Source organism: Amblyomma maculatum, chromosome 1 (genome assembly GCF_055883805.1).
Source record: "Amblyomma maculatum isolate TAMU_Amacu chromosome 1, ASM5588380v1, whole genome shotgun sequence".
Classification (NCBI taxonomy): domain Eukaryota; kingdom Metazoa; phylum Arthropoda; class Arachnida; order Ixodida; family Ixodidae; genus Amblyomma; species Amblyomma maculatum.
The window spans coordinates 85,877,642-85,892,655 of record NC_139344.1 but is presented as its reverse complement, the minus strand read 5'-3'; the positions used below and the strand labels follow the sequence as shown (position 1 = coordinate 85,892,655).

General features: G+C 44.4%; 1 protein-coding gene across 1 annotated transcript in view; it reads right to left on the bottom strand.

Annotated features, from left to right (window-relative positions):
- LOC146203015 (isovaleryl-CoA dehydrogenase, mitochondrial) overlaps window positions 1–15,014 on the bottom strand; it is a 71,995-nt gene that overhangs the window by 11,767 nt on the left and 45,214 nt on the right. The window contains exons 9-10 of the mRNA XM_084588497.1: window positions 13,715–13,796; window positions 10,107–10,211 (exon numbers count right to left, since the gene is read on the bottom strand). Of these exons, the coding sequence (XP_084444623.1) occupies window positions 10,107–10,211; window positions 13,715–13,796 (187 nt within the window). The remainder of the gene's footprint in view (window positions 1–10,106; window positions 10,212–13,714; window positions 13,797–15,014) is intronic.

Genomic DNA, 15,014 nt, shown 5'->3' with positions numbered 1-15,014 from the left:
TTTTATGCTCACTGCGGAAAGGCACTAGAATAATGTCCAATATGCAAACATTGTAAAAAATTTGCAAGTGCTTTGAAGTGCCTACTGTTACCAAAGAGACACACTAGACGCACATTGGCATTGGCCTTCTGCTATGCACAGATGAGACTGCATAACCCATCATGAAGGCATACAAATAAGCCTATTACACAGTCTGATGCAACTCTAGAATGAAGCGGCAGATGTTCTTCAAAGGAAGTCCTCCAGCCAATGATGTCGGCCAATATGTATGACGCCGCGGAAAAATACAATTAAGCTGTGGTTTATCTCTTTTTGTCTGCGCACCACCGGGGTGGTGCAATGGTTACGGCGCTCGACTACTGTTCCCTAGGATGCAGGCTCAAATCCCAGCCTTGGTGGCCGCTTTTCGATGGAGGCGAAAAATAAGCCGCCCGTGTCCAGTGCGATGTCAGTGCATGCTAAACAACCCAAGGTGGTCGAAATTTCCGGCTGTGCTGATTATGCAGAATGCCAGGCACTCTATTCACTTTTTTTTTTTTCGTTGCAATAAAACGTATGTCATCAATTCAAATCCCTATTGTAAACTAGCCTCCTACTTGACTAATCGATGCGTGGTGAATGGGAAGCAAAAGGGTGTGACCCACACGGAAAACTGTGTGGAAAATGGCCGCGTCACAATTTTGACACTCGAGATGTAAAATCTGGTGCATGAGCAAATGGCACGCCAGAAGCGGTATGGGGGAAGGGCCCACCCACAGGGGTATCTGTAGTGCACGCTGTTGTCCCACTCGCTGCTTCGGTGGCTAAACAACAACTGTTGCGAGGCCATCTTTATGTTCACCAGCAAGCGTTCCCAATGCTGACATCAAGAGATGAATTTTCGCGTAACTGGGCAAGTAGGGCTTTTGCACTGCGCTACATCCTTCCTTTCATATCTGCATGCGGCCAGTTGACTAGCATTAAACCAAGCTGCCAATGGTCCCATAGTTTCAGATTCCAATGTGATGTGTCCTTGTGAGGTTGGCAATAGGGACCTTGCGCTGGAGTTTTGAGTAGGGTGACGCTACCTCGTGGCGGCCATGAAAAGCCTGACTGGGTAGTACAACGTCGACTCTGCCTATGCTGCAGCGCATATCGCGAGCTTTCTACGTCGATTCTTGCTTCTTTTTGCCCCTTCGTAAGCGTGAAAAGAGTCGTCATGTATCATGGACATTATTATGAACCAGCAATAGCCTAACATTAAAAAAAAAGAAAAAAAAAAGAAGAAGAAAAGCGCTGCGAAATGTTCAAAGCATGCGGCATTGATCTTACCGTGTACCATCCGTCTCAAAACATCGTCACCGCTGCTTTTTTTCCTTGCGTCGTAGGGTACCACGGACAAGTTAAGAATTTCATTGTTCAACTCTACTGCTTTCTTTCAAGCCGCACGAAATGAGGCTACGGTGTGATTGGTACGGGCAGTCATGTGCATGCATGCACTGGTTAGAGAAACGGCGTTCGCTCTAAGCTGGCCTCTCTGCCGGTTCAGAGCTGAAATATATAGAGTGCAGCTATATACACGTGTTTATTTCTGATCGAGAATGAAACCGTCCATTATGCTACTGTTTTCGGCAGCTGTGTAAGTAAGAACTGCACGTGCGTGCGTCAAGCAACGAAAGGTAAGGACGATAAACTAGAGTTTACTTAAAACGTTTGCTATCTCGATGAAAGCAGCCATTCACTTTCAAGAGAAAACAGTAATAGACGTTGTTTGGGGTATATTTATAATTACTAAGCAGCCGACAATAGCATATCTGTCATGTACCGTACATTCTTGATTTGATAGAGCTCTTAATTATAATATGCAAAGTCCCCACTGCCCCCAACAGCCAAAAACTCTGGCTCGAGAGCTGCAAGCACATAAATCAAAGACTATTAGCAGTTGAGCAGTGAAGCGAGGTCAGCGTGCCTTCTGATATCTGCCCCTAACGACGAACACAAGCGCCTGCCGCGGTGCAATCCGAATGTATCTGCAGTCCCAGCTTCAGCTTTCTGTGGGACTTTCCAAAGTATGTGGACTGTATTTCCAAACATTACGAGAGTGACTTATCAGCTAAATTGTGCATAAAAAGCAAAAACTAGCTTAGGATCAACTTGCAAGCTCACATGCATACATTGAACGCAAACCCCAACGGCCCGTGCACGGCCGTCTCAAAGTGCCCATCAGAAGGACTGTTTGTGCCTAGTAGGGGTTATTTACGCTGCCTATCCGTGTTGCGGTTTCGTGAATCCACTTGCTTCAGCTCAGCTGCGTGTAGAGCTTTTGTAGAGCTTCACGAATTCGCGCGACACTCGCCTGGCGCGCGCCGAGACTTCGCCTCCGATTGCTGCATGTCATATAATGCCTGACCGTTGGATTATTTATTGCCTTTGTTTACGTCATGACAGCCCTAAAAGAATTTTCAGCGCCTTAAATTCGTTGTAATTCATACATAATAGAAATTAAAGCGGTGAATCCATATTGACTCCATGCATTCGAATGCAGACGCTGGGGATTTGTACTACCCAGCAGGCGCCTAGGGGGCACTTTTTAGCACCATTTTCGCAATGTCCCCTGGGCAACGCAAGGTTCCTATAGTAATTCTTTTCACATTGCTAACCACTCAACAAGGAAAGCTACCACCAACGAACCAGTCAATGGCGTGCAATTCAAATTTTCGTATGAGAATTGATTTCATTTGCACCCAAATTAATGATATTCCTTTTTTTGATGCATGCAGCTTAACTTATCCTATCAGGACCAATTACTGGCATATACCATCCACAGCTCAAGTGAAACTACTTTAGACTCCGCAAATAGACTGCCTTTATGTATTAGCCTTCATGTTACCTATAACCATATATTAAAACAAAAAAAAAAAGCGTAGATTTTATGTCACAGTATCAATAATACAGTACCAGTCATATGTGACCAGTCATAACTTAGTGCAAGCAAGCAACCATAAACAGTTTACCATAATTCTTGTTCCTGAATGGCTTTTAAATTCTCACGAAAGGTGTCCAAAAAGTAAAAGGCCCTCATTTTTTTTTCTCGAATGCTATTTATTCAAAATTTATGAAATTCACAAATATATTACAGCCACAGACCTGCACATTCTATTGGGCGCGAGCGCCACCACTGGAGCGAACGGCGCTAGTGTCGACATAGGGGAGTAAGTGGGATCACGTGACTCCTCTTACTGCTGCTGAAGCAGATGCTCGATTGAATTTGTGCATTTTAAAAGCTAATAGTCGTGTTTATATATGTAGTTTTGGTCGATAAATAGTGCCAGCCTTACACTTTTTGGTCTTGCATCGTTACTGAGGCTGCTGAAGTTTGTTTAAGCTGTTATGGTCCGTTACTGCTCTGTACTCGGAGGTAAGCGAGGTAACCCGGTGCAAGCTCCCATTGCTACCCGAAACATAAGCCCACAGAATCTTCATTATTCAAGATTTGAATGGGCAAAAAAACGATCGAGTGATCATTCTCACGATGCATCAGACATTTCAGCAAGCAAGATTTCGTCCATGGAGTTTGCGCTAAACAGTTCGGTGAGCAGCAGAAGAAATGGCACGCACGTTTTAATTTGCACTTATCACTTGTGAATAGTAATGATACTATATTGCTGGAAGGATGGAAACGATTCTGGCTTCTTCCTGGAGCAGCACGCTTCCAAATAAAGGAAGGATCATGCGAAAGCCGGAAGGTCTCAAATTATTCTAAATGAACGTGTTGACATGTAGGTTTCACTGAAGTGAACTAGAAGATTCTGCCGCCTCGGGCAATGGTATGAATGGTGAGTTGTCTCAGGTAGCGTCTGCAGTGCTGCAGTAGTTTCAAATGACAGAGTCCGTGAACAAATGAAAGAGCATTGCATGAATATTGTAATGTGCTGATTGAGTCGAGGTGTGGGTAAAAAAAAAAAAATCTACTGTGCGCGGGGAAAACAAACATTTGCTCTACCCAAGAGTGCCAATGACGGTATTCACTGCGCAAGAATTTGCTACGTGGAATGCATGTCTTCACACCTGTTAAAAAATTAATCCATGTCATCACCACAGTCAAATTTGTCTGTTTCAAGTTAGCAGGCGAACGGTGCCGCTTCCGCCGGCGCTATGCGAAGGCGCTCAGTCTCTGTCAGGCTCCTGACAGTCCTCTGATCTTGCAGAGGAATCCTATTACCTGTTCAGTGACCTTTTAAATCTGACTGGTTGTGTGGCAGCTTCAGTTTTCTTTTTTTTTTTTTTTCGTAACTGCAGCAATGCTGCAGCCGGTGTGCGTCGTCGTAGCAGTAAAGTTCGCCAACTTCGATAACTCTGATTCGGTAAAGTGCTTTTTTTTGCCGAATGAGTGGGTCTAATACCTCAAAATAAGCTTATACATGCCCAGACCGAGGTGCATATTAAATAATTAAATGTATGTAATATTAACGCGCAACTGAACTGCCTAGGAGAGCATCCTACAGCAGCCGTTCAACGCGTGTTATCCCACTTAGTTCGTCGCACGGGCACTTCCGAGAGGTGGCGCTACGGTATGTCCTCGCGCCCAATATTATTTTTCCTATGTCATTTTGGTCAACATATATGCTTCGTGAACAAGGGCATGCATGCCTACTTTGTAACAAAGTACTAGTATATCAGTTCTTTTCCTTCATGGTGCCCAAATGGGTAACGATGCTGACACCAGCCTGAAGCCACAAGAAGCGACTATTCTAAATTTGTTTAAACTGCACTGCCCTGTTATTATCGCAGTCCTGACTTGGCACTATCTGATTTTCTCCTCTGCACTTCGCTGTTCCAGATACGAGAAATCAGACAGCGTCACTCACGTCGTGAGGACATGGTTACCCCAGAGAATAAAAACTTGGGAAACGCAAGTTCACTTAAAAGTATGACGCGAGAACATTACAGGATTTTTACTGCTGTTTGGGTGTCCCTTGGTGCAGCCTAGTATTTGGACATCAACATGCTTGTTGCCTTAACATACCACTTTTTAACCAAGATAACCAAATGTACCTCAATGGTGTAGGGCTAGCTTGTCTGACTCACAACTGAAAGGTCTGAGGTTATACAGTCGAACCCGGATATATCGAATTTTGGTTATATCGAACTCACGGAATATCCCCTTGAAAATCCCATGTAACAGTATAGGAAAGCCGCGTCATATATCGAACTCAATTTCACCGGTCGTTCGATATATCGAACTCCACACCACGCACTGGAAAGTGTGCCTTCCCCAAAGAGATCGCATCACCCTCGGCCGCTTGCCGCGTGACGTTTTCAAGCCACGGGCGGAAGGAATGAGAGGGGACAGTTCGGCTAGGGCAGCGCCGCGCCCATTCCCCAAAGGCGCGCGCATCTGCGGTTATCGTTTCCCGCACGCCAGCACGTGACGTTTGCAAGCTATGTGCGTGAATGAACCAGAGAGAACCGGTGGGAACGAGAGGAGAAAAAACGCGATAGAGCGAAGCGCAAGGGTGTGCCCATTCTTTTGCCAAGCTATCTCTCTCCTTCCCCTTTCCCGGCCTTCGTTCGCAGTAGCACGCGCTACGCATGCGCCACGCCAGCTCAGCCCGTTTTTAGACAGAACATCAGACGCTTTCTCCAACGTGTGTTGCGAACCCTCTGCGCACGGCGGCTGACCTGGCTATGGCACCTGCGGAAGTTAAGAAGCGGCAGATCTTTTTTTTTTTTTTTTTTGCGAGCGTCGTTTGTTCTTATCCTTGTGATGTACGCGTGGCGTAGTGTAAGATATGGCGTTACGAAGCCGCATTTTTTTTTCTTTTTTTCTTCCAGGAGTTGTTTATCCTTGCATGTAAGAATCAACGAAAGCACGGGGTCAGCTGCTATCATGACACCGGCTTTTAGCATTTTTCGCTTCAAACAGCATTTGCAGCTACTTTTATCACGCTTTCCAATGATTTTGTGGCAGTAGACTACGCCCCCGTCCCAAGCGCGGCGTGATAAATCGAACCAGGCTTGTGCAATCAAGCCATCACGGGCAGTCTGCCAAGTTCGCTCCCCGCCGCCGCAGGAGCTATCAAAAGATAAACACGCCATCCCTGCGCAGCATCTTGGCACGTTGCCAAGAAACGAGCTGTGGATGAGACGAACGAAACGGAGTGCGACATGCAAGAGATAACGCTGACGATTTCTGCAGCGGCGACACAGAAACCTTGTTTTGAGCTGCCGCCCGCAGTTCCAACAAATTGGAAATGTTTTGCTGTCAAGTTGGTAATTTTTTGCTCTGTCGCTGCGGCTCGTCGCTGAGATCGCTTAATCGCTTGTATGTGAGTGAGCTGGCCTTAACGCCTTTTTTTTTTTTCCAAATTCTCGATTGCAAAAGTGGAGGGTGGGTTCATTATGGAGTGTGTTGATTACGCGACAAATACAGTATCGTTTTTTCGCATCGTAAGTGCCATCCCATGCCGATTTCTGTATATCGAATTATCAACATATCGAACTATTTCGCGATCCCCTTCGAGTTCGATATATCCGGGTTCGACTCTATAATACACAAACCAATTAGCTATTTATAGGTCATAAGCTGCATGCATACCTCCGAGGCACTGAAATAGTAAAGCTGCAGTCGGTATGGCTCTAGAAACTGGATGACACATCTTTCAAGCCATTTTGATCACTGGTTTTGTAGGAAAAAAGGGTTAAACCTTAGCATCAATAACCCTGTAAAAATGCCTGAGATGTGGTATATACCTGCACCTCGAGCTTTCCAAGATAAAAAAAAAAAAAAACTTGCATTTCAATAAAAAATATCTTGAACTATTACAAGGCAGTTGACTGATCGAAAAGACCAAAAATGTGCGCAATTTTTCAAATCCATTTTCTCCTGCCAAAATGGCTCTTGTCGAACTCTACACTCGCACTTGTAGAAATGGACAGAAAACCAAGAAGGCCTATTAGTGAAAGATAAAAATAAGCTGAATGGTTAGCTTTATACTTCAGTATTCAGTATGCAAAAATGTGGAATATAGGTGCATTTGTCCATTTGCCAGCCCTTGAGGCTAGTAGGAGAAACACTTCCTGCTCTTCTAGAAAGGGTTAACCATACATTTTTTTTCTTTTAAGCAACATCATTACATGTAGCACCACAACAACATCATGACTCCACTTGATCATTCAGAATTTTCTAGTCATGATGAAACCAGTCTTCTTATCAAATGGGACCTTTAACACTACCGCTTTAAAAGCCGGTACAAAAGAGGCATGTACGTCAGTGTTCACCAGTGGCATAAATCCATACAACATGGCTTAGGTCACACTAAAAACTAATACAGGTCTGGCAGATATATGGCTATAACAATTGTGAATTTCATACATTTTGAACAAAGTGCATTTGAGAAAAAAAAAATCGTAATGATGGGGAGACACTTAAGCCTCATCTTTAAGGATATGACACGATAATGTAAGTGACCACCCAACATATGAAGTCCCGCTTTAACAAAACTGCATGAACGTGCCTGCATGGCCTAGGAGCAGCGTGCCTGACTCTGTTCAGGAGCACTGGAAGGTTGGCTCTTATTCCACCTTCCCACCTCAAATGAGCCACCCGAGTTGGCAGCTTCTGCCTTCTTTCTGATGTGATGTGGTCTCAGTTGCGCAAACCATCAAAGAATCACCAGCAAACACTTGCCAGAGCTATGCCTGTGATTTTTCGCTCACAAAGTCTGCTTTTCTGAGTAACAGGACCTTAAATGTCATTGCCTTAAAACGAGGGGCAATACTTTTTGGACATGCCTCATAAGTGCTGGTTCTAAGAACATCATTACAAAGGGCTGCAATCACCAAAGCAATGACTGAGCATTCGGCTCTTTTGGCACACAAATACGTGTACTAAGCAGCGAGTTACTAGAAGACGGTCAATGCCACTGGCGGCACGTTACAAATCAATAGTCACACCAAAGTACTAATATACAGCTGCAATACAGTGAAGGTAATGCCTTGTACTCTCAAACTCAGCAAACTAAATATACATTAAGGTTGACTGTGACATCAAACTCGTAGTGATTTTGCAAGGACCTGTGCCTGATGCTCAACCATTTATTCCAAGCTGATGGAGAATACTATATACCTGAATATTGAACCATACCAAAAAGCCATTTTTGTAAACATGCATAAAACTGACAAGGGATGCAGTTCTTAATGCACGCAGAAGAGTTAATTTCAAAATTTATTTTTTACTCTTCTTGCCCAAATAATGCCTCTGAGACAAGTGCTCAACTGAGTATAATGTATGCATTTTAAAGAAACTTTAAAACAACACAAAATGGACCAGTCCTTGCAATATGAAATGGAATAATGTTTGAGCATTCAATTAATGATTACTTTATAATTACCATAAAATACTGAGAAAGCGTCCCCCTCTGCTCACAAGTAAAATCGAGCAAAATAACATGAGGGGAGTCCTTACTCGGCTCCATACAAGTATTCAAGATGGCGACTGATGAAGGTGGCGGCCACTGAAAGTGTGCCACGCAGTCTGCACTGGTTTAGTGAAACTAATCTGTGAAGACTGCTTTATTGTGTCCTTTGTTTGTTTTTTTGGTAACTGTAAAAATTGTAGAAGTGTTCGTTGGAGTCTGACCCAATAATATGGTCAAAGCATTTGTTCCTCAGCTCGTCACAGTCTTCGGGAACATGGCACCAATACTGACGCGCCGATCACGCAGCTCGCCATCCTCAGCCTGCTGAGAGCGCACGGCTTTGTACTTCTAGTGTCATTCACAGACTTTTTCGACTTGAACTCGCAAGACATTCAATACACTTTCTTCGCACTCAGCCTGCCTCTGGTAGACCTCTATCGTCTTTTGCAACAGGTAAGAATGCATACTGCACGCAAGGCGCAACTGTCCTTGAAGGAGACAAGTAAAGAAATAGCAGAGAGGTGGAGCGGGCTAGAACGCACCCATGCTGGCTTGGATACACGCGTACACTCAAAGATCTCAAAAAGAAAAAATTTTTTTCTTAGGACTTGCAGTGGGAGAAGGGAGGGCGCTTGCTTGGTATTGTGTCGAAATGCGAGAGTCGCACAAAAAAGCAGGAGGCCGCTCCCACAAGAGGAGGTGATTAGGTCGGATTTTACGGTAGGCATGACTGCACAATCAAACTTCCCCCCCTTTTTTTTAACGAGTTTTTCTCTTGGTGTATAATGTCAAAAAGTCATTTTCAATTTCAGCAGGGAAATAACAAAAAAAAATTCATCCTTTCAGGAAAACTGGTTGTTCCCTTTCATATCAGAAAGACCTGTACTTCCTGCATCATTGACACCAATGAAATACGCACAAGCCATTAGACAAGAGCATTACAGTGAATCCCCAATAACCACGACAGACACCATCAGCTCACACCAACGATGCCGGCCGAACATACGCCATTTTAGGCTGATTTCCACCGGCTGATTGGAGCTGGGCACCCGAATCGGAACGCAGCGACCTAAATTCCTGCAGGTCGAATCAACCTTGGCCGACCAGCAGAACATGCAGAGCGCACAGCGGAAGTAATGCTGAACCAGTTCCGGAAGTTGAAGTCGCATCCTAGCACCAAAATGTGCTGCGACTGATACATAGACAGCAGCATGGCAACTCTGCAAATTTGCTTCCGCACACTTTTGACACTGCAGATGTTTTCCGATGGATGCACTTCGATACATGCACACAAAAAAATGGCGATGCCCAGTGTCGTCTACTGACACTTCTTAAACCACTAAAACAGCCAAAAAAATTCTGCGATCTCCAAAAGTGACGGCATCGCTGACTAGAACTTGCGGCGAGATCCGACTCTGGCTGGCAGGTCGAGCTAGAGCACTCCAAGATGCTTCAAACAACCAGCACAATACACGCAACCTACATTAGTTGACAAGTGGAATTCTAAACCGCCGTCCTGAAGCAAGAAAACCTGATTTGGCGCAACCAGTGAAAATTGCCATTAGAGAGCACAAGCCACGATGCCAGTCAACCTTTTGGCTTTTAGGCACACAAATTTGGTATTAGCAAGACCTTCAAAAATTGGTAAACGGGTAAACAATAAAGTTACTTAGGCGAAAACTGCCACTTAAATAATGGCTGGCTCACCTTGGAGAGGACATGACCCTGGTCCACAGCCCTGGCCGTGCTGTACAAGTATGCACGGCAGGCATTGAGCGTTGTGTACATGTCAGCAATCTTGCCTTGCAGCAGCTGAAATATAACAACATATGCATTGTTCAAGCACTGTGCGGGAAAATGGAGCCTCTGTCCCTGTTCTTATATATAACAAGCAAAGCCAAGGACAGACACAAGTGCGAGATGCCAGGCTAGTTAGTACTGCATGCTTATAAAACAGAGCCCATGTCCATTCTTTCTTCCGTGTGTTTTCTACTTGTTCTTGGTGCTGTTCTTTAAGCAAGAATGGACTTATGAGCAGAACATAGAACGGATGGAAAAAAGTATGAAATGGGGGGAGAAATCAAACAAATAAAACCTCTATTATTTCATGAATTAAACAACAAAAGAAAACATTCTCGAGAACAAATGACTATAGGGAGCCCAAGCTCAAGTTTCGCTGCGCGACGGCAGCGCCGCATTCCTGGCGTGGTGGCGAAATGTGAAACGATGGGGCTTCGCCGGAGCAGACGCTCCGCTAGCTTCCTTTGCACGCGCGGCGATCGCGTTGCGCCTGGTGGTTATTTGGCTATACAAAACGCTTCCGCTGATGTGAAACGGATGTACTAAGTAGCACTGTGTCATGGGAAGCCACAATAGTAGGCAAGGCACCAAAAGACGAGGCTCACGTGTAAATTCGCAGTTTTCTTTGGAAGCGAGCGTGTTCGCGAGACCTGTTTTCCAACCGCATGACAGCGTTCTGGAAGTCTCGCGTTCTTTGTGGAAACGAAAAGAGCAAATTTCCCCTTTCTTTGTAAACTCAGAAATGTTGACAGTTGACAAAGACGGCTTGGAGAGGCATCAAAAAAGTACAGTGGTTTAACACCATGCATAAAAACTGGAGAGGGTGGAAGATTATCCTGCTCTTCGCTCCCCGCGTGTCTAGTTTCGGCGATTTTCTGTGCTCTCTCCCTGCTTTGTGGGTGCTCTGAAAGCAACCAAATCAACTGATGCAACGTCCGCGATCGAGACTGATGTGTGAATGTGCTCTAAGTGTCCACAGCTGCCTTTTCATTTTTAGATTGACCAAGAAAATATCTAGGAACGAGGCCTTTTTTTTTTTTCGGGGGTGGGGATGGTGTTGGAAAACATGCCTTGCTGAGACGCTTTTACAGATTTTCGCTAATTGGCCAATAAGTGAACCAATATTATTATTATTATTATTATTATTATTATTATTATTATTATTATTATTATTAACGAAGATATGTCAGAAGTGCAGTACAAAAGTGATCCTAGCTATGGCTCGACTGACACTACTCGCACGGAGCACCCCATTCGCGTCACAGGGTTCATGAGTGCAAACCAAATATTATAAATGAAGCACAATCATTTAATAAGAACCGAAATAAAACACTACGTAGTACAACCTTGGATTTCACCTGCCTCCCTAGCCAGCAAGCCGGTTATGTCGCGTGCAGCGCACGGAGCACGCATGTGCTTATGAGATTGCTAGCGTTCTTGTCTTTGAAGAAACACCTTCGGACTACATACTTATTCTTCTACTGCAAGATTTCCTTTGGTAACGTCGTAATAATAAAATAAGAAATCCGTATATAGATCGCATGCAACAGGCCAAAACAATGGTCAACAAGCGGGCCACTTTATTTCACAGTACTGATGATACTTAAGCAGTTTTTAAACATATTATATACGACAATATAATTACATAGCGGACTTACCTCTAGATGCACTTCCTACGTTTTTTGCTAACGTAGGACGCAATCACCATCAATATTTACTCATCCCCGTCTGTTGTCTGCTCTACAGTGCAGACGTGAATAAAAAGTTTCCCGCCTATAATTAAGTATCCTTCATGAAAATACGCGTCAGGTTGCCCAATAAAACCGGAATGCAGGTGGCATGTCGCGGTGCGCCTGCGGGGGCGCGTCAAGGCGCGTGCTCATGCGAGAGAAAGCGCGCGGCGCACGCCGTGAAGGCAGCGATCGAGCTGAGGCGGCGGCGTCCAGTGCGTGCTTTTCTGTCCGCGCGACAAAAGCAGCGCGAGACGTCTGCACGCGCGCGGAAGCGAGCGAAAGGAGGAAACTTGCACGGGATGCCTAGTTGGTGCCACCAAGTTTATCCCCAGTTTCTATTTTTCTGTCAGAGATGGCGCTCCCTGTCAGGAGCAGCAGCGCCGCTAGACGGTGCTTTGGAAGCCTATATAAGAAGTGCTTTTTTTCCTGCCCTCTAAACTTGCCTGTTAATATTGCAGTACATAATTAGTATAAATCCTGCTACACAGCTCGTAGAATACCGTATTTTGTATATATTTTTCTTTTACTGCTTTCCCACTACCATGTCGTAACCTCAATAACTGAGCCACAAAAACAATGTAATACCCGACCAGTCCTACTTGAGGACAGTAAGAGCATCCTGTGACTTTACAGCTACAGCAGCAGGCAAAAAAATGGCAATGTTCGCAAATTGAAATTCCACTATACACTAAACCCAGGTAATGTTATTATATGATTACAGAGAAGGAAAAAAAGCAACAAAATATACAACGCCATGAGCATGATCCGTTCAAAGTAGCATGAAAACATGGCTCAAACACACCGCCCCTGCCGACACCGGCGACTGTTATGGTACACATTGTTTTGCCATAATTCTGCAGACCGCTTGTATGGTTGTCCAACTGCCTAGGTCCCAAGCATGGGTTTAACAAAAAATAAAAAGAGGCCCTCCAGGTAACAGGTAAGTAGACAACTTCTTGTTCCAGTAGAGAAGCTGTGCCACTTTTGTAGTACTACTACTTCATAATTGAGTGATTTGTAGTGCTTTGGGTAACGAAAAACTCAGCAAAGAGGAAACAGGCTGACTGTAAAAAGTGGCTTCTGCTTTTCTGACATTAGTGCAATTTTTTTATTGCCAGCTCTTTTTTTGAAAACATCGCCGCCACCGGCATTCTTTATGTGTAGCGCCATTATGAAATGGTTGTTGCCAGGCTTAAAACACATGCAAAAGGCTCAAAATGCAGTTTTTCATAGACAACTACTGCCCTCTAGGGCTCAAAATTGCAACCAATAAAATTGACAACTCATCTTAGGTGGCAAAAGCAGTGCAACATCGGGCCACATAAGGGTGACTCATAGTTGGCGATATTGGTACAAACTCCCGTGATGAGTACAGCACGGGGTTGGCGGCTAACCGGGTCAAAAGAAAAATGAGGAAAAAGAAAAAAGATATATATAAGACAACTTCTAAACTAATTCAAGACAAAAAAAAATAAAAAGACTGAAATGTAAACGTACACTCTGTGGGCTCTAAAATGTGCAACTAAATTAGCATTCAAAGATTATTGTATCTACTAGAGGCTTTACCAATTGTCAAGTAGCATCCTTTTACAACATTTTGGGCGAGTTGGGAACAAGAGGAGGCCCAGTGTCCTCCTCTTGTTCCGTGCCGTCTTTGCACTGTAATAATGAATGGATAGCATCCTTTTGCATCCTCCATTTACTATGAAGGTAAAGTCATAAATTCACCATCCAAACATGAGCATATGAAAAACAAATTTCCACATAAATATTGCAACCCACCTGAAATGTGCCAATGGGCTGGCCAAATTGTTTGCGAGTGTGTACATAGTCGAAGGCAACGTCGCAGCAAGCTTGCATTATGCTAGAAAAAATAAAAGGAAAAGGTGAAAAAATTTAGACACAATCTTATTAAGGATCAATCACAATGTTCAAGATAGACTGTGTGCGAAACTACTGCTTCTACTATGATCACATTAGGTTCAATGACATAACTGAAGCTTTAAAACTTGACACTCTTCAGCTTGATAAAGTTAGCTTTTCTGCAGGAAATAATCAAACCTATTTAATTTACCCCGGGCTCTCTGTCCTCTTTATTTTTCTAGTGTCATAAATATCACTCTAGAACCAACCAAGGAAATCAAACTTGCAAGACAGTGTACCAAGTAAACAAATATATGGACCGAGAAACTTTTTTTTTTTGCACGCAATATCTCATTATGATGTGTGCCTACAGGGTTCTGCCCAGAAATTCTTGTGGTAGACATTTGTTGAAAGCAAGGGTAAGCAATAGGGGGAGTATCACTTCTCATTCTCAACTATGTTCTGGAAATCTAGGCATCTTACTAAGGCAGAAATTATGTGAAAAGAATACAGTCTTAAACTTTTTATTAAAAATAATAATACAGGAGAAACCCCTTTCACATTCCATTAAGGAGGGAGGGGGGGGGGGGGGGGGGGGCACCAAATCACATTACGTGTTTTAATGCGATAGCAGAGCCTTGCCCAAGCGTGCAGAGATTCCCCACTATACTCGACGCCCCTGCTTCTCGCTGCATGTTAACAGCATAGGCCCAGATGCTGGACATGCACATTACAAAAGCAGCTGGAGTCCGGGCTGGCAGCCTCGCCCACTTGCCGTGGAGCTGCCACCACAACCCAGTACAGATTACGCAGTTCATGACGTCACGTCATCTAATGGGAAAGAGGCAGAGTTTTCTTCTCAATGAGGCCAATGACTTTGACCTTGCCAATGACGCATCTAATGAGGTCTGAATCTCGAAGCTATCAGGCACGCTACCAAGCTAGTTGTGACAAGGCTGCTTATGGAAGCGCAGTGCGTTTACATTGAGCATCCCTAGTTGTGGAAACTTCATGCGCGGCTGCCACGCGCAATGGGAGCCGCGATGGCCATCGACCACTAATTCATGCGTCTAATCAGTTCCATGTTTCCCTCAGAGCGGCTGCCGCTCAGAAACGGATGCACTCGCTGACAGAAAGCTCAGCCAAGATTCCCTCTGTGGATGGCCCAGAAAGTGAAATAAGCGAAAAACCAACACTAAGCATCCACGCAGATGGCGCC